Source organism: Capra hircus, chromosome 28 (genome assembly GCF_001704415.2).
Source record: "Capra hircus breed San Clemente chromosome 28, ASM170441v1, whole genome shotgun sequence".
NCBI lineage: Eukaryota > Metazoa > Chordata > Mammalia > Artiodactyla > Bovidae > Capra > Capra hircus.
In genome coordinates this window covers 10,811,249-10,832,943 of record NC_030835.1, presented here as the reverse complement: position 1 = coordinate 10,832,943, position 21,695 = coordinate 10,811,249, and the positions used below count along the sequence as shown (strand labels likewise).

The following is a 21,695-nucleotide window of genomic DNA, read 5'->3' as shown; positions in this document are numbered from 1 at the left end:
TGCCATGCCCTTCTCCAGGGGATCTTCCTGACCCAGGGATCAAACCTGGGTCTTTTGCATTGCAGGTGGGTTCTTTACAGACTGAGGCATCTTAGAAGCCCAATTCATGAGGAAACAAAACAAAACAGGAAAGAAAGGAAAGAGAAAGGTGGCTAGTGTTCCTATCAAGATCCCTGACGCTTCAGGGGAGATGGCAGGGAAGGAAACGGCTGTGAAGAGACCTTGGTCCCAAGCCCAGCATGCCCCGCCCGCTCTCAGGCTAGGGTCTCCCCATCTGTCTTGGACCTGAAGCTTCTAGAGCCCCTCCCAGTTCTGCCACACGGTCAGTGTTCCCAGGACCATTTTGTCTTGGTAATCTGAGCAGTTAATTTTTCACCCAGAAGTGACTCTCTGTTCCGTAAGTAATTTTAAACAAATTCTGTTCCAGTCCCTGCACTTCCGTGGGGGGAAAAAACAAGACCCAGCTGGGTTTTCCACCATCCTCAGCAGACAAGGGTTTGCAAGCAGTATGTACTCTAGGCTTCGATCCCTCAGAGCCCGGGGCAGCGAGGGTGCTGTACTGTGCTCAGGAGGACAACCACGAGGGGCCCAGTGACCCGGCCTCCAGTCAGCCAGATGTGTCCCAAGGAACCATCCTGAGAGGGCTCAAGTCCTTTTCAGCCCCATTCTAGGTCTTCAACAGATCTTTCTTGGTGATTCCTAAACCCCTCTGTCAGATCTTGCTATTAGCGTGAGGCTCTCAGAGTGTAGAGTAAACTAATGAATTACAGCATGATTACACAGCACATAATTAACTTTGTAATTAATATGCAACTGCCACTTAAGCTAAAACACTGCTTATAGAGACGTACGGCAATAGTAAATCACAGGTCAGAAATAGCACTTTGGAATTTTCAAAAGAATGAACGTAAGCAGGGAATCACTTAAGGCAGCGGGGCAAGTTAATTAAAAAGCAGATGAATTGTATGCGTCCTGCTTCATTTCAATACCTTCTCCTTTAAGAAAGACCCCGATGCCATCCTGCTAAGCTGACTGGCCAGGCCTGGACAAAAGGACACTGGGCATGGATGGTTTTATTTCCAAAATAAGTCAGGCCTTCATTGCCCCAACCCAGCCACCCCCATGTCTTGGTCCTGGCCCCAGCCACACTGCCCCTCCTAGGGGCCTGGTTCTGCCCCTCCACCTCCAGAAAGCTTATGGGGTTGCCGCCAGACCAACTCTGGGCCTTCCACAGTCTGGCCCCCATGGCGGGCATGGCCATCTGGTCGGTTAGTACAGCCTGGCTGCCTTCCCCTGGATTCCAGGCTTCTGGAAATCCGGGATTCATCTTACTTTTTTTTTTTTTTTTACTGTTATTTGATTTTTCCTTCCCCCAGCCTCCTGCCAGAGCGCTGAAGCTAGAAAATGCCTTAGGGATGGTCTCACGCAGGCCGAATTTCACCCAGACTAAGAACTGAGGGGCTGAGTTCTGCAGTCACCTAGTGAAGTGGGCTCAGGCCTAGGAGGACTCTCTCTCTCTGCATCTCTCCCAGTCTCACATCAGGTTGGGTGGGCCTTTGAGATGAGTTAAACCCAGGTTCCAATCCCAGCAACCCTTCTGGTCCACTGTGTGACCTTAGGCAAGTTGCATAACCTCTATGGACTTCAGTTTCCTCATCTGTAAAGTCTGAGCAAGCATGCCCACCTCCCTGGGTTGGTGTGAGAGTTAGGGGAGTAATGTGTGTGTGGAAGGGCCTGGTGCAGAGGGAGTGCTCACTGGATCCTGAGTGTCCCCTGCTGTCCTCAGAGGTTTAGGGGGTACAGGGAAAAGTATATGACATCTCAATCAGCCCCATCCTTTAGAGGCTGAGAAAACAGGCCCAGAGAGGCCACCTGTGCATCCACGTACAGTGCATGTAACTGGCATGACTGGAACCCCCCCCCCCAAGACCAGGAGCCCCCTGAACACAGATAACTCTTATCCATTTTCTCCAACTCTAGCCTGGGCACAGCAATGCAGAGCTAGCAAAGGGTGGTACCCAGTGGGTGGCTGAACTGAAAGTCCTCTTCTAGAACAGCCTTGAGCTGGGGTGTCTGCAAAGAAGCTTTCTCAGCCCCCAGCCCCTGGATGGTGTGGAGGTGGCTTGGCTTAGGGGAGGGATGCTGGACTTTCAAGTCTGACAGACAGGTTCAAATCCCAGCTGTGCCATTTTCAGATATTGGGCAAGTTCCTTAATCATTTTCATTCTTATTTCTCCCCATCTGTAGATGGCACTAACCATTCTAACGATATCATTTGTCTTAAAGATAAGTCACATGAAACAGCAAATTGCCACCCAACACACAGTAGGTACTAAATGATATTGCTCCTCTTCTTAATCACAATCACAGAGATTTCTGAGTGGCTGTTGAAGGGCCACACAGGCCGGCGGCCTGGGGCAGGGGTCTCTGGCGGCCGCGGCTACCTTGGCCTGTGCCGTCTCTTTAGGTTTCTTGGCTTAGAGGGGGCAGAGAATGTGTCAGCCTCCCCAGACAACCCAGCCTCTGCCTCAAGCAGCTCAGTTGACCTTCCAACTCTGGCCTTTGCCCTTCTAGAAAGTGAACCTGGGCCTCTCTCCTCCTGACCTAGGCCAGCATTGCTGGGGGTAGAGAGTTGCCGGGCCCATAGGCAGGTCCTGGCCAGTTGGGTACATCTAAGCTATTAAAAATCAGAGATATCACTTTGCCAACAAAGGTTTGTAGTGTCAAAGCTATGGTTTTTCCAGTAATCGTGTACGAATATGAGAGTTGGACCATAAAGAAGGCTGAGTGCCAAAGAATTGATGCTTTCAAAATGTGGTACTGGAGAAGACTCTTGAGAGTCCCTTGGACAGCAAGGAGGTCAAACCAGTTAATCCTAAAGGAAATCAACCCTGAATATTCATTGAAAGGACTGATGCTGAAACTCCAATATTTTGGCCACCTGGTGTGAAGAGCCAGCTCATCAGAAAAGACCCTGATCCTGGGAAAGATTGAGGACAAGAGGAGAAGGGGACGACAGAAGATGAGATGGTTGGATGGCATCCCCGACTCAATGGACATGAGTTTGAGCAAACTCTGGGAGTTGGTGATGGACAGGGAAGCCCAGCATGCTGCAGTCCATGCGGTGGCAAAGAGTCAGACAGGACTGAGCGACTGAACAACAGAAGTGACGGTGGCCTCGTGAAGCTGGACGTAATACTGGATTCAGCATCCAAGGCCCCAGGCCTCCTGGGCAGTGGGTTCCAGATCTTGGTGTGGATGCTCTGTGGCCTCTCTTCCCGCAGACACTTCAGTTTCTGGTCCCCTACCCTGCCAGGCACCGCTGCCCCAGCCTGCCCACCCTTCTCTGCAGTCTCTCTCTCCCTGCTGTCCAGCCTCTTCACCCCGCAGCCACTCAAATTCCCCGCAGGGAATTTGTCAAAGCCAGTTCCAGGGAAAACTAGTCTATGGGATTTTAAAATGTGTTTAGTGGAAAAAGTTGTTTTGCACTCCAGTCACTTTGGGAAAAGCCAGATGCTCTAAGGCCCTTTATGTGTAAATGTGCTTCCTCCTCACCAATGATGGTTGGAATATGCAGCTTCTCCCCAGCCAGTCTTACCAGAGGATCTTTCGTCAGGAAGGACCCTTTTCCGCGAAACTCACTGCAGGCAGCCTGATCTGCAGTGTCCTGGCCACTCCCCTCCTTTTCCCAGAAGAGGCAGCGTTTCTCCTCTGGTCCCCCGCCTCCTCCTGTGGCACTGCCCACCTGGACACTGCATGGGTGTCCGCTGCCGCTCTGGAGCGGCAGCACTCTGTCCATCTGTCCCGAAGCAGTGACCCTATCCCTCTGTCCTCCTGAGCTTTTCAGGACTGGCCTTTGCCTCAAGGACAAATCCCCCCACCCAGCACTCTGGCCGGTGGGCACAGGCCCCTGCCTCAGCCACCCACGTCCTCAAAGGCACCTGGCTCTGAGACGCAGGGTGGTTCCCAGAGGCGCCTGTGTGAGGGTGCATGGAGGGAGAAAAGTTGAAGGTCTTTAACGTCTAGAGTGGTGGCTTTTAATTCCCCCCACCCCCCTAGCGGATACCGCCTCCTCTCTCTGGCCCTGCTTTCCTCCTGCTTGTGATGGAGATGATAAGACCCACCTGGTCCTGAGCAGAGCTGGGGCCCACGTGCTTGGGGCTGTGCAGAGCGCTTCCTATTCGCTGACTCATTTAACGAACTCAGCAGCCTATGAAGTTGACACCATTGTTATTGCATCCATTTTACAGATGCCTGAGGCACTCAGAGGAGAGCATTTTGCCCCAGGTCACAGAAGCTAGCACATGAAAGAGCCAGGATTTGAACCCAAGCAGCCTGGTGACCTGATCCACTAAGCTATATTACCCACATAAATGAGGTGATAACAAGGGTTATGTACTGATGTGAGTTGGATCATAAAGAAGGCTGAGCACCTGAGAACTGATGCTTCCAAATTGTGGTGCTGGAGAAGACTCTTGAGAGTCCCTTGGAAAGCAAGGAGATCAAACCAGTCAATCCTAAAGGAAATCAACCCTGAATATTCATTGGAAGGACTGATGTTGAAACTTTGGCCACCTGATGCAAAGAGCTGACTCATTGGAAAAGACCGAATGCTGGAAAGATTGAAGGCAGGAGGAGAAGGGGATGACGGAGGATAAGGTGGTCTGGATGGCATCACTGACTCAATGGACATGAATTTGAGCAAACTCCAGGAGTTGGTGATGCACAGGGAAGGCTGGAGTGCTGCAGTCCATGGGATCACAAAGAGTCAGACAGGACTGAGCGACTGAACAAGAAGGGTCAAATGAGGTTATGACACCAGGGTTTTGTAAACTACAGAGTGCTTTGCACAGTCAGAGTGTCAAGTCAGCACTCGGTTTTGGAGCGCTTGGTGTAAATCCTTGTCTCTCAGTAGACACTCAGGAAGCATGTTTTCAGGTTGCTTGTGGGGTACCCAGCTTGTCCCCGAAGGGCCCCAGAGATGAGGCCCCCACTCCCAGCATGAGTTGGGGTGGCTTAGTCCCTGAGTCCCTCACACCCAGAGATTCCCTGAGTGCAGATCTGATGACAAGCAGGGTGATGGACACCAGACCCAGCTGACTCACCCCTTTGCAACCACAGGCTTGGATGCACGGGGTCAGTGTGCCAGCATCAGCCCAGCTGGGATGCCAAAAATCCCCAAGGAGCCGTGGGGACTTCACATGGTTTCTGCAGAAATAAAATCACAGATGCTTCCCACTAGGAGCAGAGCCCTTGCCGCCGTCTGGGTTGGCATGGCTTGCCGCGGTCACCCTGTCCTTCCTTACCCACACCTGGAGACCCCCGAGAGCTCCCTGGGGCAGGTCCCTGTCTGAGCTGTCTGGGGCCACAGGTGTGCACTCGGCAGACACCTGCAGGAGGGGCCTGGCTGTGGATGGAGCCGGGAGAGCCGAGACCTCCAGGGCAGCCCAGGCTCCCGAGGGCTGAGTGTGGCCCCAGCCCCACTTCTGACCTGTAGCAGAGGCTCAAGGCTCTGCTGTACCTCCAGCCACACCCCTGCCCGGGGCCTCAGTTTCCTCTTCTGTGAACAATAGGTCTGAGCAGATCCCCAGATCCATTCTAGATCTAAGCCATGAGGATTGGTTTTGTGTTGGTTTGTTGGTTGGTTTTTTACTGTCTACCACTTTTAAGTCAAATAAATGCCTGCTTTTTGATTCCTCTGTTCCCCACCTCCCTTTTCTTGAGAAATTTTTAAACAAATCTGACAGCTCATAGCAACTCACTAAAAGAGAAGACATACCCAGTTAGTAAAAATAAGAGCCCAGGCTCAGGAGAAACAGCTGCGGCCCTAGACCAGCCCATATTAGTCCTGCATGATAGGGGAGTAACGACCCACCCACACTGAGCCTTCCTTTTTCTCCTCCGCAAAATAGGCTAATACTGCCCACCAGCTGCCGTGAGGCTGTGACGGGTGGAAGGTTGCTTGACATGTGGCTGGTTTGCCTATGTGGTCCGAACGTGGGCTCTCAGCTCGAAAAGAGCCTGGCTCTGACTCCCAGTTTAGGGTAAAGAGGACTAAATCGGGGACTGGGAAATTCGCACGCAGATCTCTGCTCATGTCTTGACTGGCTGGTGCCCCTTGGCTAAGCCTTCCCCACTCTGAGCCTCTGTTCACCCTCCTTTTAAAAATGGAGGTGCCCAGGGGTTTTCTCCTCATATGTTGGCACCAAGTGGTTAAGAATGCCTGGGCAGAAGGGTGTGTGGACGATTGGCTGGGTCGTGTGTGGACCCAATGGAAGAATGCAGTGACTATTTAGCCAGGCCTGTCAGGGGTGCAGGAGGTATGGGCAGCATCCTCACACCACACACCTTCTGCATGCTGTGTGCTTCTTAAGGGCTCATCTAGTTATACTGACTCTCCCTTGGACCTGCCATTGCCCCACCCCTGTCTGGAGCTCCTGGAGAATGCCAGGTGGGTGGATTTGGAGGCTCGAGGAGCTAGGGTAAGGAAGAGATGGTGGAGAATACCGTTTTGTCCCTAGAACTGGAGCTGTAGGCATCTTCAAGGCATTTACAGCCTTCTATAGGACACCAGCTGGTAGTCAGGGGACCCTGGCTCCACCTCCAGCTTCATCCCACACTATGTCTTCTGAGTTCCCCCAGGGAATTGTTTCTGCGGCATCTGAGCCTTGGGAATCACAGGCAAGAGCCTTAAAAAAAAGCCAAGTCAGGGCTGCTGCTTGAGCACGGCTGTCCTAGGGAAGGCTTGAGGCCCAGACAGCATCAGGCGGGACAGTGACTCCCTGGCTCTTCAGTGACAGTCGCCTTTGTCACAGGCAGAGATGTTGAGGAAGCCTGCCACGTTCGCATGGAGAGCATGATGCAGTGAAACCTCATGGGCTGTGTGACCAGCCTGGGGTTCAGGTCCTGGCACCGCCCCTGCTTGGTAGTGTGACCCTGGGCAAGTCATTCTACCTCTCTGAGCCTCCGTTTCTTCCTCTGTAGTATGGTAATAATAACTGGAGCATCACAGCGGAATTCTGGGGCTTAGAGCGAGCTGATGCGCGTAGGGAGCCTAGCGTCCGGCACGGATAAGTCCATTCATTGCTCAGTTGCCGAGTGGTGTCATTCTCTTGCCACCCCATGGGCTATAGCCCTTGCTCTGCTTCTCTTTCCATTTGGAGGAAACAAAAAGCAGAGGCAGCATAGCCTTGGGGAGGAGAGGAAACCCAGCAACCTGACCCAGGACGAAAGCTGGCCCTCTTTCACCTTTTGCAGAGAAGCTGTCAGTGAAAGCTCACTGCGAGGTCATGGACCTGGAGTATGGCCAGAGGGTGGTGGGAGGTTTTGACCCCGAGAGTACGACCTGGGCCGGCTAAGGCGTCATGGGCCCTGGGGAGATGAGCACACCTGGGTGCAGCTGGGACTCCCAGGACCGTGTGGGTTGGGACAGTGGGCTGACACCTTTGTGAGAACAACGCTGACACATGTCCTCCCAAGTCAGCCATCCTCTCCTCTGGATCAGCTCTTGTGTCCCGGAGCAGGTTGTCAGGTGTACCTACTGCCCTCTGGAGGGGCCCCTCTGAAACACCCAGGGTGCACATGGTGTTGTCCCACTAACCACCATTGACAGTGGGGGTTCCTGTAGGGGAAGGCGGGTGCTGGGAGACTGGGTCATCAAGAGAAGTGGGTCCACCCTTCCAGCAACCATGCCAAGTTAGAGCATCTGAACTCTGTGGCCAGGAGGTATGCAGCTTTGTCCAGTCCTGGCACAAGGGGCACTCCCCAAATGAAGGAGGGGTCCTGCGTTTGGAAAAGACTGTTGTCCAAATCAGGATTTCCCTTTTCAGAACAATGTGCCCTGCGTGACTTCACTTACTCAGCTCCTCCGCTCAGTGGGAAGGGAGGGGATACATCTTCCTGTTTGAGAGATGAGGGCTTGGGAAGATAAAGGGCCCTCCCACAGCCTCCCTGCCAAGAAGGTCTGGCTTTCAGGGCCCACCCCTATCCAGGGACCCCACCAAGAGCAAGGCCACAAGCTGGCCCTAGGGTCTGCTCCAGCGGCCTGGCCACGAATGGGAAGCAGCTGGTCGGGGCAGCTGCCTGGAGCTGCCTCTCCCCTCTCCCCACTCGCGCCTGCCCCTCTGCCCTCCTCCCTGACTTCCCTGGGCCAGGGCACAGAGTGACCCCGACTAGTTTGCTTCACCATCGCCTTCTTCCTCTGCCTCCAAGCAGCGTGCCTGGAGACCTGCTACACCTCTCTGAGCGCCTTTACTTTAAGATGAGGAAGGCATCCAACTATATCAGTGCTTTCTTAACCTCCGTCTCTTTCATACCATTTATATTATGTTTAAAATGGTCCTTTAATCCTTCCAGGTGTGCCATCCCTCCCGTATTTAACCCCATCCCAAATCATAATATCCACAGACTCGCCAGTGATCGCTGTTCTAGCCCAGACACTTCACTGTGGAAATGTGAAGTCTTGGTCCATGGACCACCTAAAATCACCCTTGTTCCACTAGCGGTACATGGATCACTCTCTGGGAGCCCCAGCCTGGCTCATCAGAGTCTCCCTGATGAGATCCTCCGATTAGGACCGACTCCTTGCTGAAAACCCATCCATCCATCCATCTGATGAGCATTGCTGGGCACCCATTGAGTACCAGGCCCTAGACTAGGCTAGACTCTGGGAATCCACAGCTGGAAGACATCTCAACTGATGGGGAGCCAGATGCAAAGACCTCTCCCTCATCTAGTACCACCAAATTGGGGATTCATGAAGGGGCACTGAGGACATCGAAGTGAGTGGCTTTGCTGGGGGAAACCAGCCAAGAGGGTGACCCCCGAACCAGGCCTTGATGGATGGAGGGGGCCAGGCATTGTGGGCTGAGGCACAGAGGTAAAGACCTAGAGGTGTGATCTTCAGAACACGGTCCCAGAGGCGGGCAGCAGCCCCACGTGGAGGATATGGGATCAGCAGGGAGTAGTGGGAGGTGGGGGCCACACAGGGGCTGACACTGTCACACAGAGGTCACTGCTGAACCCAGGGCCCACAACATCCACCTCTCTTAGAGTCTGAGAGCTGGTAAACCGGTTGACCAGGATGCATCCCCTGGAACCCCAGGTCTCCCACCACGCTGAGCATCAGGGGCATCCCAAGCTCCTTGGCCATGACGATGTCTTGGAATGCAGCCTCTGCTCTGCAGACTGTAGGTACAGCCCCCCCTCCCCTGCTGCCGGCCCCGCTCATCCCAGGGGACCCGAGCTGCAGATGTGCATGGCGATTGAATCGTTTCTGCACACCACTGCTCACACGGCTCCCCTGGGGACCCGCCACTTGCCTGTGCAAGCTGTCAGGAGATGTGTGTACTCCGTGCGTCTGGGTCAGCACTCAAGTGTGTGTGTGTACCTATACTTAAGTGTGCAAACGGGGTACATAAGCATGTGTTTGTGCACACACAGATGCAGAAGCCTCTCGGCTGAGTTCTTGTTTGTTAAGTGTACCAGTTAACTTGTTGACCTCAAAAGGGGAAAATAAAACAGCCTGATGTTAGTACCCCTGATCCCAGCCCTAGGGAGCTGCCTCCAAGGTTCCAGGGCCGCACTTTCCATGGAGCAGATTAGAGCAACTCAGTATTTCTAAGGAGGAGCCTATGAGGGCCATGTGCCTCCTCCAGCATTTTAGACCAGGTGAGAATCTGCCAGGGAGCCAGGAGGTGGCCCAGGTCTCTCCTTAGGCCCCGCAAGGTGGGTTCCAGTCCCACTCATCCTTCTTCCCCTGTGTCCATGCCCTCTCTCCGCCCCTGCCTACCATCCCACCGGGACATGTGGTCCCCAGGTGCCCTTTCCACTCTCCACAGTCTGCTCTCCGAGCCGCCCTACTTGCCTGAGGGCAGCAAGCTTTCCTTGAGCGTATCTTCTGTGCTGAGCTCCCCTGAGGCCGGACTCACCCGAACTCCCCTACTAGTGGGGAGTCGTGCGAAATGAAAGCTTGGCCCTTTCAAGCACTCCCCTGTGAGTTGGGAAGCTAACCCAGATGTCACCATTGGAAAACCTACCTACACGCATTTAAGTCAAGTCGAGCATTAGCTTCGAGGAAAAGCATGTCACAGAGAAAGGGGACACATCTGAGGTCTGAGGTGACCCTGGAGCAGTGACCAGCCCACCCCCGGAGTTTCCTGGGCCAGCAGGCTCCCTGCAGGCCTGCCTTGAGACAGCCTTTGCAATTCTAGAGTCAAGCCATCTTACACTTGTTGAGATGGCGTTTTCCAAACAGCTGGAGCTCCTGACACCAAAATCCTAAGATGTTGAGTTTGAAGAGCTGCCAGCAGCCAGCTAGGCTTTGTTTTACAGACGGGAAAACCAAGGAGGGTGGCAGAGCTGGGCTGCCTCCAAGCTCCCACACTGACTAGCCTTGCATCCCCTGCAGGCTGGGGGCTGCTCAGACCAGGACAGAGGACCCGGCACCACAGGGGTGGACCGCCTGAGCCCACTCTCCATTCGGAGGCAAACAGATGGCAGGAAGGGCCAAGGCATAGGTACACCCAGGGCCTGGCCACCAGTGATCTCCAGCTGGGAGGGAGCCTGGCCGCAGTGGGTGCTGGAGTTACAGCCGCCACTGAGGATTTGTAGCGACTCGTAAAGGCTTAGAGGTGTCCAAGCTGGAAGGAGGGAGGCAGCAGCCAAGCCCAGCAGCGCTCCTGTGGTGGAGGGCGACCTCTGCTGGCCGCTGAGCGCTCCCACTTTCCCTCACTGGCCAGCATGCAGGGAGCCCAGTGGCACTGGGATGGCCTTGGAAGCAAATGGATGGGTGTGGACAGGTTCCAGGGGCACATCTTTCTGGGCTCAGGCACAGTCCTGGGTGGGGACTTTCAGGAGTCTCCGACCTCCAGTCTTGGAGGATTGGAAAGCGGAGGGTTTGAATCAGCCCAACACTGTCCCAACTGTGTGACCCTGGGAAAGTCACTTCATCTCTCTGAACCTTTTAGGATTAAGTGAATTAGCAGTGCACAGGGCCTGGCCTAGTGCCTGAACACAGCAGGTGCCGAACTAATGGGAAATCTCACAGTGCCCCTCAGGGAGCCACCGTTCCCATGCCTCCTTCAGCACCCCTCTTCTCCTCGTGTCTGTGATCTCTAGCCTTCTAGGCCTTGGCCCTCTTCCTTCATGGGCTGGCAGCACCAGCCCATCCATTCCGGGTGTTAACAGCCCCAATTTTCCGCCGATCTTGGTGGCTTACAAGTGTCACCTCGCCTGTGAGTGTCTCCTTAATCAACTGGACATTTTGTTCTTTCATAGATTGAGACATACACGACTTGCAGTTGTCCCTGTGACGTGTGGTGTCTCTCCTGTCAACCCTCTGGGTCTCACAGGTGTCCCAGGCCCAGCCGTTCATGTCTTGGTTCCTACAACACGGAGCCCTGGCCTGGGAGTAAAGCCCCCTGGGATCTCGGTCTAGCTCAGAGGTGCTGTGTGGCTTTAGACATGCCCCCTGTGGGCCGCAGGCCCCCCAAGAATAAAACCAGCTGAACTCGAGGTGGTGGAGGAATTCAAGGCAGCTTTGGTCAGTGACATTCTGAGCATCTTTGAATCCAGGCACTGTCTCAGATCAGATGGGCCTCCAGATGGTACAGGGCAAGAGTCAGTGCAGAGACAGACCCAAACTTAGACAGGCTCTCTCCGCTTTATTGTTTGCCTTCCCCAGGGGAAGCCTGTGGCCCCCTGCTTGCGACTCAACAGGGAAGGACAGCCTCTGGCCCCCCAGGTGGCTGTCTTGGTGGGTTTGGTGCCTGCTCGGGGCTTTCCTGGGTGGGCTGGGCCCCCGCCCCACGCCCAGGCCCCAGTCATTCTACAGGTACTTATCAAGACCCCACTAGGTCTCTGACTCTATAAACAAAATGCTGTGCCCATCCTGGGAAAAGTTCCTACCTAGAGACTGTTGCGAGGCCACCTAGAGTGAAAGTGAAGTCACTCAGTCGTGTCCAACTCTTTGTGAAGAGCCCCACCAGGCTCTTCTGTCCATGGGATTTTCCAGGCAAGAATACTGGAGTGGGTTGCCATTTCCTTCTCCAGGAGATCTTCCCGACCCAGGGATTGAACCCGAGTCTCCTGCATTATAGGCAGACGCTCTTACCATCTGCGATCCCTCACCAAATTTCCACAGTTCCAATTCCTAACCCTCTGGGCAGTTATCTTCATCAACAGCACCCCCTGCTGGCCACATGGGCCGGCGCAGGCCTTTTGTCCTGGTTGGCTGCTGCCTGAGGGCAGGGGGTTGAGGTCTGCACAGGCCTGGGGTTTCCTCTGACTTCCCTTCAGACTCCTCCTTTTTAATGGGGCCCTTTGGCTCAGCACCCCTGCCCTGCTAGCTGTGGAAGCAGCAGTCTGTAACGGGGACCCTGGCAACCAGTGCTCGCTTGTGCCCTGGGTGGGGGCTGGAAAGGCCCAGCTCTTTGTGTACCATGTGGTGCTTGAGAGACCACCTTCGAGCCTCAGTTTCCTCATCTGTAAAGTGAGGATATAGTAACCATGTCTTTGCCTAGTGCCCAGACCAGCATGTCCTTGACATAGGAAGAGTTCAACAAACAGTCATATAAAAGGTGACATGGAGTAGATACAGGCTTGGACCAAGAGTTCCATGAGCTCAAGAAAATGATTCCATTTTCACCTCACCATGTTCCATAGAGTTAGCACAGTATAAGATGTTGACAAGTATTTGCTGGGTGAGTTGGAAGCATGCAAGGATGGACAAGTGGAGAATAAAGATGGATGGGGTGGGTGGATGGATGGGTAGACGGATGGGCAGACAAGCATCCAGATGGATAAGTGATGGAGAAGTTGCATATCTGGGTGTGTAAATGTGTGATAGGAAGGACGCTGGCAGAGTGAGGGTGGAGGAGATCAATGTGGGGATGCTGCCCCCATTTTTACATTTTTGCTGGAGAGCTACAAGATAAGATGAACCCAGCAAGCACTGATCAAAGTACAGATGCCCAAATGACCCAGAAACCCCACTTCCAGGAGTGTGTTCTCTAGATTAATTCGCACATGGTGATGTGGCCGATATAAAACTCTGGCACTGTTTGCAATGAAGAAATCTGGGGATAGCGCAGGCCTCATCTTGGGCTAGAGTGTGAGCCCCTGGAGCAGAAGGGCCTTGTCTAGGGCCTCAGGCCTTAGTACAGCACCTGGCTGGGGTGGATGTTCAGATGGCAGTTGGATAAATGACTCATCAGTGCCTGGGATGCTGTGCAGCCATTAAAAAATGAAAAGGCTCTTTATGTCTTGATGTGGAATACACTTTGAGATATCGTTAAGAGGAAAATAGCAAGGTCCGGAGAGTGTGTGCAGAATGCTATCATTTTATGTGTTTTAAGGGGTGGCAGAGGATAGTACACATAGATATTTGCTTCTCTGAGTCCTTCAGAAGGAGACAGATGACACTGGTTCTCTCCAGAAGGGTCCCTGGGGGCAGGGGACAAGGCCAGCATGACCCTGGACACCTGTGATTTTTGAACCACACCAATGAGTCGCCTTTTCAAGCACAAATGGAACAATAAGAAGTGCTTGAGAAGAGCTGTGCAGTGAAGAGCTCCTTGGAAGAGGAACAGGGCCTTCTTCCCAAGGCTGCGGTCAGGCAGACCATCAGCTTCCTGAACCAGGGTGGGGGCAGAGAGACAGGACGTGGGAGCAGACAGGCAGACACACAGTCCAAACCGCCACTTGCCACGGGAGATCTGAGACCTCAGTTTCCTCATCTGTAAAACGCAGACGATTCTGATCTTACAGAGCGGGTATGAGGAGTTGAGGAGAGAATGCAAGGGCCCAGTACACAGCAAGTGCTTGGTGGATGGGACGTTTGGTGACATGGCCAGAGAAGAGAGGCCTTCGGGGGGCAGGTTTTGGGATAGCAGCGAAGGCCAGGGGTGGGGGAACCTCTGCTGAGTCCCCTGTGTCTGCAGCCAGAAATGCCCCGGGGTTATGAGGGGACAAACAGCCAGTGAGGAGCAGACTTCTGCTGAGGCCTGGGAACCCGGACTCCTGAGCAGGGGGAGGGCCAGAGCTGAACCTCTCTCCATCTGTCCGCCTCTCCTCCATCTCTGCCTTTGCGCTCGTGGCCTCCCTGGAGAAGCCTGGGGGCTCCACGGGCTTTGCGGAACTGAGGGGACCTCGTCACACACATGCTCGCCTGCCCCAGCCCCAGCATCATTCAGGAAGAGTGAGCCTGCTGAGTGGGACAGCCCTGTGCCCCCTCCACTCGGCCAGGAACTGGCAGTCAGAGTCCCGGGGCCCGAGTCGGGCCCCCTGTGCCACCCCGGGTAACTCCCTTCCTCTCTCTGAACCTCAGTCTTCTTGTTTGGAAAAGGGAAGTGGTGCTGATGGCTACCTACCCTCTTTCTTTCCTGGGAGAGCAAAGGGGAAACATGAAATGGTGGTTAGTAGACTCCAAGGCATGGGAGACGCGGGGAGGGCACCCACGGCAGGATTGCTGCCTTAAACGACACATGCGCAGTCAGGCTGTCCCACGGGGAGATCTCGGCACGCACGTGCACACACAGCCACAGCAAGCGGCCTAAGTCCCGCAGCAAGAACCGGAAGATGGGGCTGCCGTTGCCGCTGTCGCCACCCAACACACGCGTGTGTGTAGACACGCACGGTGGCCATGCCTGCCCAGTGCTCACATGAGCCACCCACGAGGAACACCCAGGAACACCTGCCCTGAGCCCAGCGCTGAGCCTGGAGAAAGGCTGCGCAGCCACAGGCGTAGCTCCTCCTCCCGGCCCGGGGCTGCCCCGGGGCAGAGGCCGGCGGGCCTGGCACAGCCCCGGTGACACCCACTGTCCTCTGTCTTCACAGGCTGGACGCCGTTCATGGCTCTCGGGTAGAGCCCAGCGAAACGGCCAGAATGAATTCTATGGACAGGCACATCCAACAGACCAACGACCGGCTGCAGTGCATCAAGCAGGTGGGTGTGCAGCCGGGCTCCCGCCGCCCGCAAGGGCAGGGCACCGAGGCGGGCAGAGCAGAGGGGGCGCTGGTGGGCACTGTGTGGTAAGCGCCTGGGATGCTGGGTGGAGGTGAGGGTCAGCAAGGGCCGACTGCTTGAGGCTCCCCGACCAGCCACCTCGTGAGAACTGGCGTGGACCAGTCCCACATTCGAATCACTCCGCTGGGTTCAAGTGCCAGCTCCGTCTCATCCCTTCCCTGCCCTTCCCAGCTGTGTGACTTTGAAGCAGTGTCATGCCGTCTCTGGGCTCTGCTGTGCTCTCTGGGTTGTTTTGAGGATGCAATAAAGTGCCTAATGTCTCTCCCAGACCCAAGCTCCCCGCCTGTGTGCTCTAGTGGCTCTTTGTAAAGAAATAGAAAAGGAAAGGTCTTGGAAAATCAATCATCTTACAGAAAAAGAAACCGAGGCACAGAATGGGGAAGAGTTGTCGCCTGAAGTCACAGAGTACAGCCCCGCTGGTGCAGGGAGAGCCTCGTCCCCGAGGGTGCAAGTCCCCTCCCCCCGCCCCCCGCTGCCTGTGCTCACGCCAAGCATTAGAGGTGCCTGCCAGGGCTTCCCAGGTGACTAGTGGTGAGAACCCACCTCCCAATGCAGGAGGCAAAAGAGACGGGTTTGATCCCTAGGTCAGGAAGATCCCCTGGAAGCGGGCATGGCAGCCCACTCCGGTATTCTTGCCTGGAGAATCCTATGGACAGAGGAGCGTGGCGGGATACAATCCATGGGGTCCCACAGAGTCGGACACGACTGAAGCGACTTAGCACGCACACACGCTCTCTGTCTGGATTATTCAGACGTAGGAATCCTTCACAGTGGGCTCAGAAGTCCCCACTTTAAGAAGCCTGGTTGAGCCTGGGCAGGCAGGCGCCCCCCAGTGGTGATCAGGAGTGATGCACCCTCCCTCTGGGCTCAGCCTCCCTGAAGCCAAAGGCAGCATGTCCGTGCACAGACTCTGGTGATATTTTACTCCAGGAAAGAGGAGATAGAGCGAAGGAGTAGAGGCTTTGACATCAAACAGACCCGAGGCCAAATCCTCACTCCTCCGTGTACCCACAGTGTGGTCGCTGAGATCAGGCCTGGCCCTCTGTTTCTCTGAGCCTCAGTTTTCTGTGTCAAGTGGGTCCAGTAAGGCCATCCTCATAGGATGCTCTGAGGACATTACGAGCGGAGCGTGCAGCCTGGCCTGGTGGCAGATGATCTGCTAATTGTGGTGGGGGGTGTTGTCGTTGGTGTCTCAGTGACAGGGGATGTCTTAGGGGAGGGGAGTGCTGGGGAGAGGCCCCTGGCTTAGGTGGGCTTAGCTGGCAGTTTAGGGAGCCACTGTAGGCCTCCAGCCTCAGGACCCCCCAGGGGAGGCAGGGGCAGAGCTCACAGCCCCACCCCGACCCTGCCTGCCCTCTCCGATCCCCAGGGCCCAGTGGAACTGAGGCTAGTCGGCGGGAATGAGGGATATGTGTCCTCTCATTAGCATCAAGCAGAGCAATCTCAGAAGCCTGGGCCCTGGGTCTGCGGAGAGGAAATTGAAGACGACTTGTTACAGATTGAACTCAGCCGAACAGCTCTCCCAAACGCCAATTACGCCTCTGTTCACGGTCACAGAATAGAAACCAGACGATGGGCTCCTCCTCCCCTGCCCGTCCCTCCTCCTCCTTCTCCTCCTCCTCTAGGCTCCATGGGGCTCTCTCCCAGCTCTGCCTTTGACCCAGTTTCTCCCGCCCAGGAGGGATCAGCTGTCAGTGGCTCCACCCCCAGTAATACAGTCAAGCCCCTGTGCCCGAGCCCTCTATGTGCTGCTGGGCAAACAGCTCCCCCTACAACCTACTCACAACTTGACTTTTCTCCCTGCATCTGATTCTCTGCAAGAATCAGGGAGCCCTTTACCCCCTGGGCCACCCAGGGGTCCAGCAGGGGCCAGAGCCCACCCAGGAGCAGCCTCTCCAAGCGTGGCACACGGGCTCAGATTCACCAGTCAGTAAGCCTGAGTCTCCCTTCCACCACTCGCTGGTTTCCTGACCTTGATTAAGTTGCCACTTCATCTCCCATCGTCTGTAAATGGGCATCGTGATGCAAGCCCAGCCATTGGGTCCTGGAGCTGCTTAAAAGCCAGAGGTTGCCTCCACTGTCCTCGCCTGACCTACCCCACACACACATGTCTGCACGTGCGCACACACACAAACAAACGCACTATATAGCTCTGTGCTTGGGCCAGACTGTGGCTCCTCTGTGAGGGTGAGCAGGCTGTCCAAATGCCCCTGGGCCGTCCAGAGCTCCCTGCGTCCTCCACGCTGCTCCCGCATCTCCAGTCAGACACAGCTCAGCGCTGATGTCTGTCTGCTCCTCAGCTGCCCCAGAGGGCAGCCGTGGTGACTGAAGACTGTTGATTCTCAGACATCCCATAGACTGATCAGAAGAGAAAGGTCTGCATGTTCTGAGGATGATGCATGCTTTGGCTGTGCCTCCCTCTGGCTGGTGGAGCTGCGGCTCCCATCGGGGCCTCAGAGCCTCTGACTCTCCACCCTGCCTGACTTAACAGCGCAGCCCTCCCTGTCCACCCGCCCTGGTTCTCGCCAGTGCTGGCACGTGCCAGCCCCCGAGCACCCAGCCGTCTGTCCGTCTTCTCCCCAGACCTCTGGCTCAGCTGCCTTTCTGCTTTCTCAGCTTCAGGTGCTGGGAGAACGGGTGCCCTCTCTAGGACATGCCCTAAATTGTCCCCACAGGCACATCTGGGCTCCACGTGCAAAGCCATGCCAATCAACTAATTCCTGCAGAGCAGCCTCCCCGAACCTCAGGTGCTCTTTTGAGTCTCTGCACTTCCCCTTCCTGAGCCCTGGTGCTCCCTGGGCACCCAGTTACCGCTCCCATCCTGCTCTTTCTCCCTTAAGCTATGAGCCCCACAGGGTGTGCATCAGGTCTCCCTCCAGCCTGAGTTCCTCAGGGGCAGAGGATGAGCTGTATTCATCGTACGGCAGCAGAGTCCAGGCCAGGGTGGGGCCTAAATAGGTTGGGGAAGAATGAGGTTGGGGTGGGTACTCACAGATCAGTAGCTAAGGGATGGATGGATGGATAGATGGGTGGACACAGGGATAGGCAGTTAGGTGAGTGGATGGTGGGTGGATTTAAATGATGGATGGATAAAGAAATGATGAATGAATGGATAAGTGGGTGGTTGGATAAACTCTGGATGGAATGAAAGATAAGCAGGTAGATGAATGGATGGACGAGTGATGGATACAGTAGGGAATGGATGAATGGGTAGGTGGACACGTGGATGGATGCATGGATGAGCTGATTCATTTTGGGATGGATGGATGGGTAGATGGATGGATGGGTCATTTGAGTCACAGATGAATTGATAAGATGCATTCATCACTTCATCTGGGCACTGGTATCCCCAGCTCCTGCTCCAAGAGACTCAGTGGCCAGTGGATATAGCCCAGGAAGGTCTTCTGAGGAATTACAGAGATGACCTGGATTCCTGGTGTGTGTCGGGGGTGGGTATTAGTATCCAGTAACAGCCACAGCCAGGGAGGACTCTGTGTGTGATTCACATCTGTACTCCCATCCCCAGATCATGAAAGGGTGGCCAAGCTCACCCCACCCAGTCCTGGCCCCTCCAGGTACCACTGGGGACCTAGTCTGAAGCTACCCGATTGCTGGTCTGCTCTGGACACATAGCATGCCTTGGACAGCTAACTGCTCACAACCGATTTCTGCATGGGCCTGGCCTCGTGCCAGTTTGGGGGGTTCTGGAGATGAAGAGGGCACTAACTCTTTTCTGGGGGAGCTTGTAGGAGAAACGAGAAGCCATAGAGAGGTCCTAGTGTACCAAGCAATAGCAGTCTTGCCTGACACCTGCTCTGTAATGGGAATGCCGTTACGGATGTTGTTTCTACGCCTTGCACAGCCCTGCATGCTGTGCCCACCCCATTTTGCAGAAGAGAGATCTGAATCTCAAGAATACATCCAGGGCTGTGAGGCTCAGTGGCTGCGATGGGGTCCTCTTCATTTCACTGCATCCCTTGGCCACCTCAGAGTCTCTAAATGGACGACAGAAGCACAGAGGGGGTGGAGGTTTGGCCAAGGCCACACAGCCACTGGGCAGTAGCTACCAAATGGGATGCCTGAGGTCTTTTGTACCAATGAGTTGCACCCATGAGTCACCTCCCATAGCCCAAACCAAAGACCTCATGAGCTGGCTAGGGCAAGAGTAGAGAAGCTCAGAGGTGGGCTGGCCAGATATGGAAGGCTGGTTGCTTGGGGCCAAAGCAAAACTGGACCCATGAGACTGGTCTTGGAGACCCCTTGCAAGCCTAAAGCCCCAAAAAGGGATGTCAAAGATGGGATGCTGTGGGTGGGCAACTCTGAGAGCACCATGCGGTGGTTGCTGACCCTGTTAATTGGGTGTGACATCACGTAAATAAACGGAATAACTTGGTTAGCAGAGGGAGGCTGCTGGGCAGGGGATTAACCGATTTGCATGGCTTTCCACGCGGAGACCAGATGCTGCCCATGGCCTTGGAGGGGGCAGGTTTTAGAGAGGACACAGGAGTCAGAGGGCCTACTGCTGCCTGCTCAGAGGGTCTGCTTCTAGCCATGGACACCCTCCTATCTTCATATGCAATGAGCTCTGTCTGCAGAAAGAGCCGTGTGTGTGTGTGTGTGTGTGTGTGTGTGCATGCATGTGTGTGTATGTGTAGCCAGGGCAGGAGGTGCCGAGTGCAGCTGCGCCTCCAGAGGAGCCTTTGGAAGAGAGTCAGGGCCAAGGGCAGCCCCACGTGCCAGGCGCTCTGCCAGGGGCCGTGTAAGCCTCCTCTTGTTTAATCTTCCCCACGGCCCTATGACAGAGGGCTTGCACACCTGCCCTCTTTCTCCCCTTCACCTCTCCCTGTCCCTTCGCTCCCACGGATGCGTTTCTCTTTCCTCCATCCATTTTTAAATCTGGTCTTTGGTAAACCACATTGTAATAACAATCATGGAACTCTAAAGGAAACGAAAATCCCAACCACTAAGCCATGATCTGCCATCCCCATTTTACAGGTAGGGTGACTGAGGCTCAGAGAGGGGAGGGGATGCCCTAGGTCAGTAGGTAGTTGTGGGTGAAGACGGTGTGACTCCAGGGCCCCAGCTCCAGAGGGGCTCCCCCAGCACATCATGCTCGCCATGCAGTTCTGGGACCTGGCAGCTCCTAAGACCCCTCCCGGCCTTGGCTCCAAGGCAGACCTTCACTGCAGGGTGGGAGCGAGTCACTGGTCCGAGGGCAGCTGCTGCTCCCAGTCTCTCCCAGCACCAAGGACATGGGGATCCCCTTTGCAGCTGGTTTCTACTCCAGCCCCTGTGGACACCTTCTGCCTGTCCTGCTGGAGACCTCACAGGGAGTCACATTCAGCCCTGAAGTCCCAACTCTGCCCCAACATGCTCCGTGACCCTGGACTCAATGCCTAACTCAGCCTGGCCTAGGAAGACTCGGATGAGTGTTAAGGAAGGAAGGAATAGCCGCAGCAGCTCCCTCCCCCGCTTCAGCCCCATGGCCTGGCTCTGAAGCAGAATCTAGAAGCCTTGGCACCAGAATTCAGCCTCTGTTGACTTAGACCCCATAACTGGGTGGGGCCTGAGCTCGGGCAGGGTCCCCTCCCAGTGACGCCAGCATCCCTGAGCCCAGGAATCCTGGGTGTGGGGAACAGGAATGGCCGAGCCACAGGCACCTCATCACGATGTGACAATCACCTGGGCGCATTGTGCTTGAGTGTGCCTTCCCAGCTGAGTGTGGCCTGGAGGCCTCTTTCTCTGCCCCCTGCTTCTGCTATTTGGCTCCAGCAGGGCTTGCTGGAGCCAGAGCAGGTGGCATGCAGACCTGGGCTGTGGTGATGGTGGTGGTTTGCGAGGCAGGGGGTGGGGCTGGGGGTGCTCATCAATAAGGAATCTCCAGGGCCAGTCTGTCCTGACTCAGGGAGAACCAGCTCCAAGGATGGGAGCCACACACCACCCTCTTAAACCCTACAGGGCTTCCTAACCCCCGCTGCCAGCATCCAGAAAACATTCTAATATCTAACGTCATTGCCCTTTTCTAGACCTCAGTTTTTCCATCTTTGCAATGGGGCCACAATTCACATCCCATCAGAAAGTAGGCTGGAGTGGAGATTCAGGGGGAAAGTGAATGAGGAGTTTAAGAGAACTCATTAATCCTGGCCTGCCCCATTCTGTGGGTCTCCTCCCCAGGGAAACCTGGGGTCTTTGCTGCCCCGGACTCCCTCCCACTGCACTGGCCTCACTTCTGGAGCCTCACGCTGCCTCCTTTCTCTCTCCCACAGCACTTACAGAACCCCGCCAACTTCCACAATGCTGCCACGGAGTTGCTGGACTGGTGTGGAGACCCGCGAGCCTTCCAGCGGCCCTTTGAGCAGAGCCTGATGGGCTGTTTGACGGTGAGTCTGCATCCTCCGGGCCTGTGCCTGCACCCAGGGAGGATGGCTGGGGACTCATGTGCTGGGCTGCGGCTGGAGGGGAAGACCCGTCTGTATGTACCCCTGACAGTCATACGCCTGCAGGGAATCTAGTCTGATGGGGAGACACATTTCTCAGGGTTACGTGCATTCTTTACACTTGATGAGAAAGACACGATCCTACTTTGAAGAGTTCCAAACTTATGAGAGTAAATGTTCCATCATACATAAAGCAGAGAGACTCTTGAAGGTTTTCAACCCTCTTTTTACCC

At 55.1% G+C, this 21,695-nt stretch overlaps 1 protein-coding gene across 3 annotated transcripts in view; it reads left to right on the top strand.

Moving 5' to 3' along the window:
* ZMIZ1 (zinc finger MIZ-type containing 1) overlaps positions 1 to 21,695 on the top strand; it is a 149,376-nt gene that overhangs the window by 23,445 nt on the left and 104,236 nt on the right. For all 3 annotated transcript variants that reach the window (XM_018042217.1, XM_018042218.1, XM_018042216.1), the window contains exons 2-3: positions 14,836 to 14,944; positions 21,292 to 21,405. In XM_018042217.1, coding sequence (XP_017897706.1) covers positions 14,885 to 14,944; positions 21,292 to 21,405 — 174 coding nt within the window. In that variant the 5' untranslated portion in view covers positions 14,836 to 14,884. The remainder of the gene's footprint in view (positions 1 to 14,835; positions 14,945 to 21,291; positions 21,406 to 21,695) is intronic.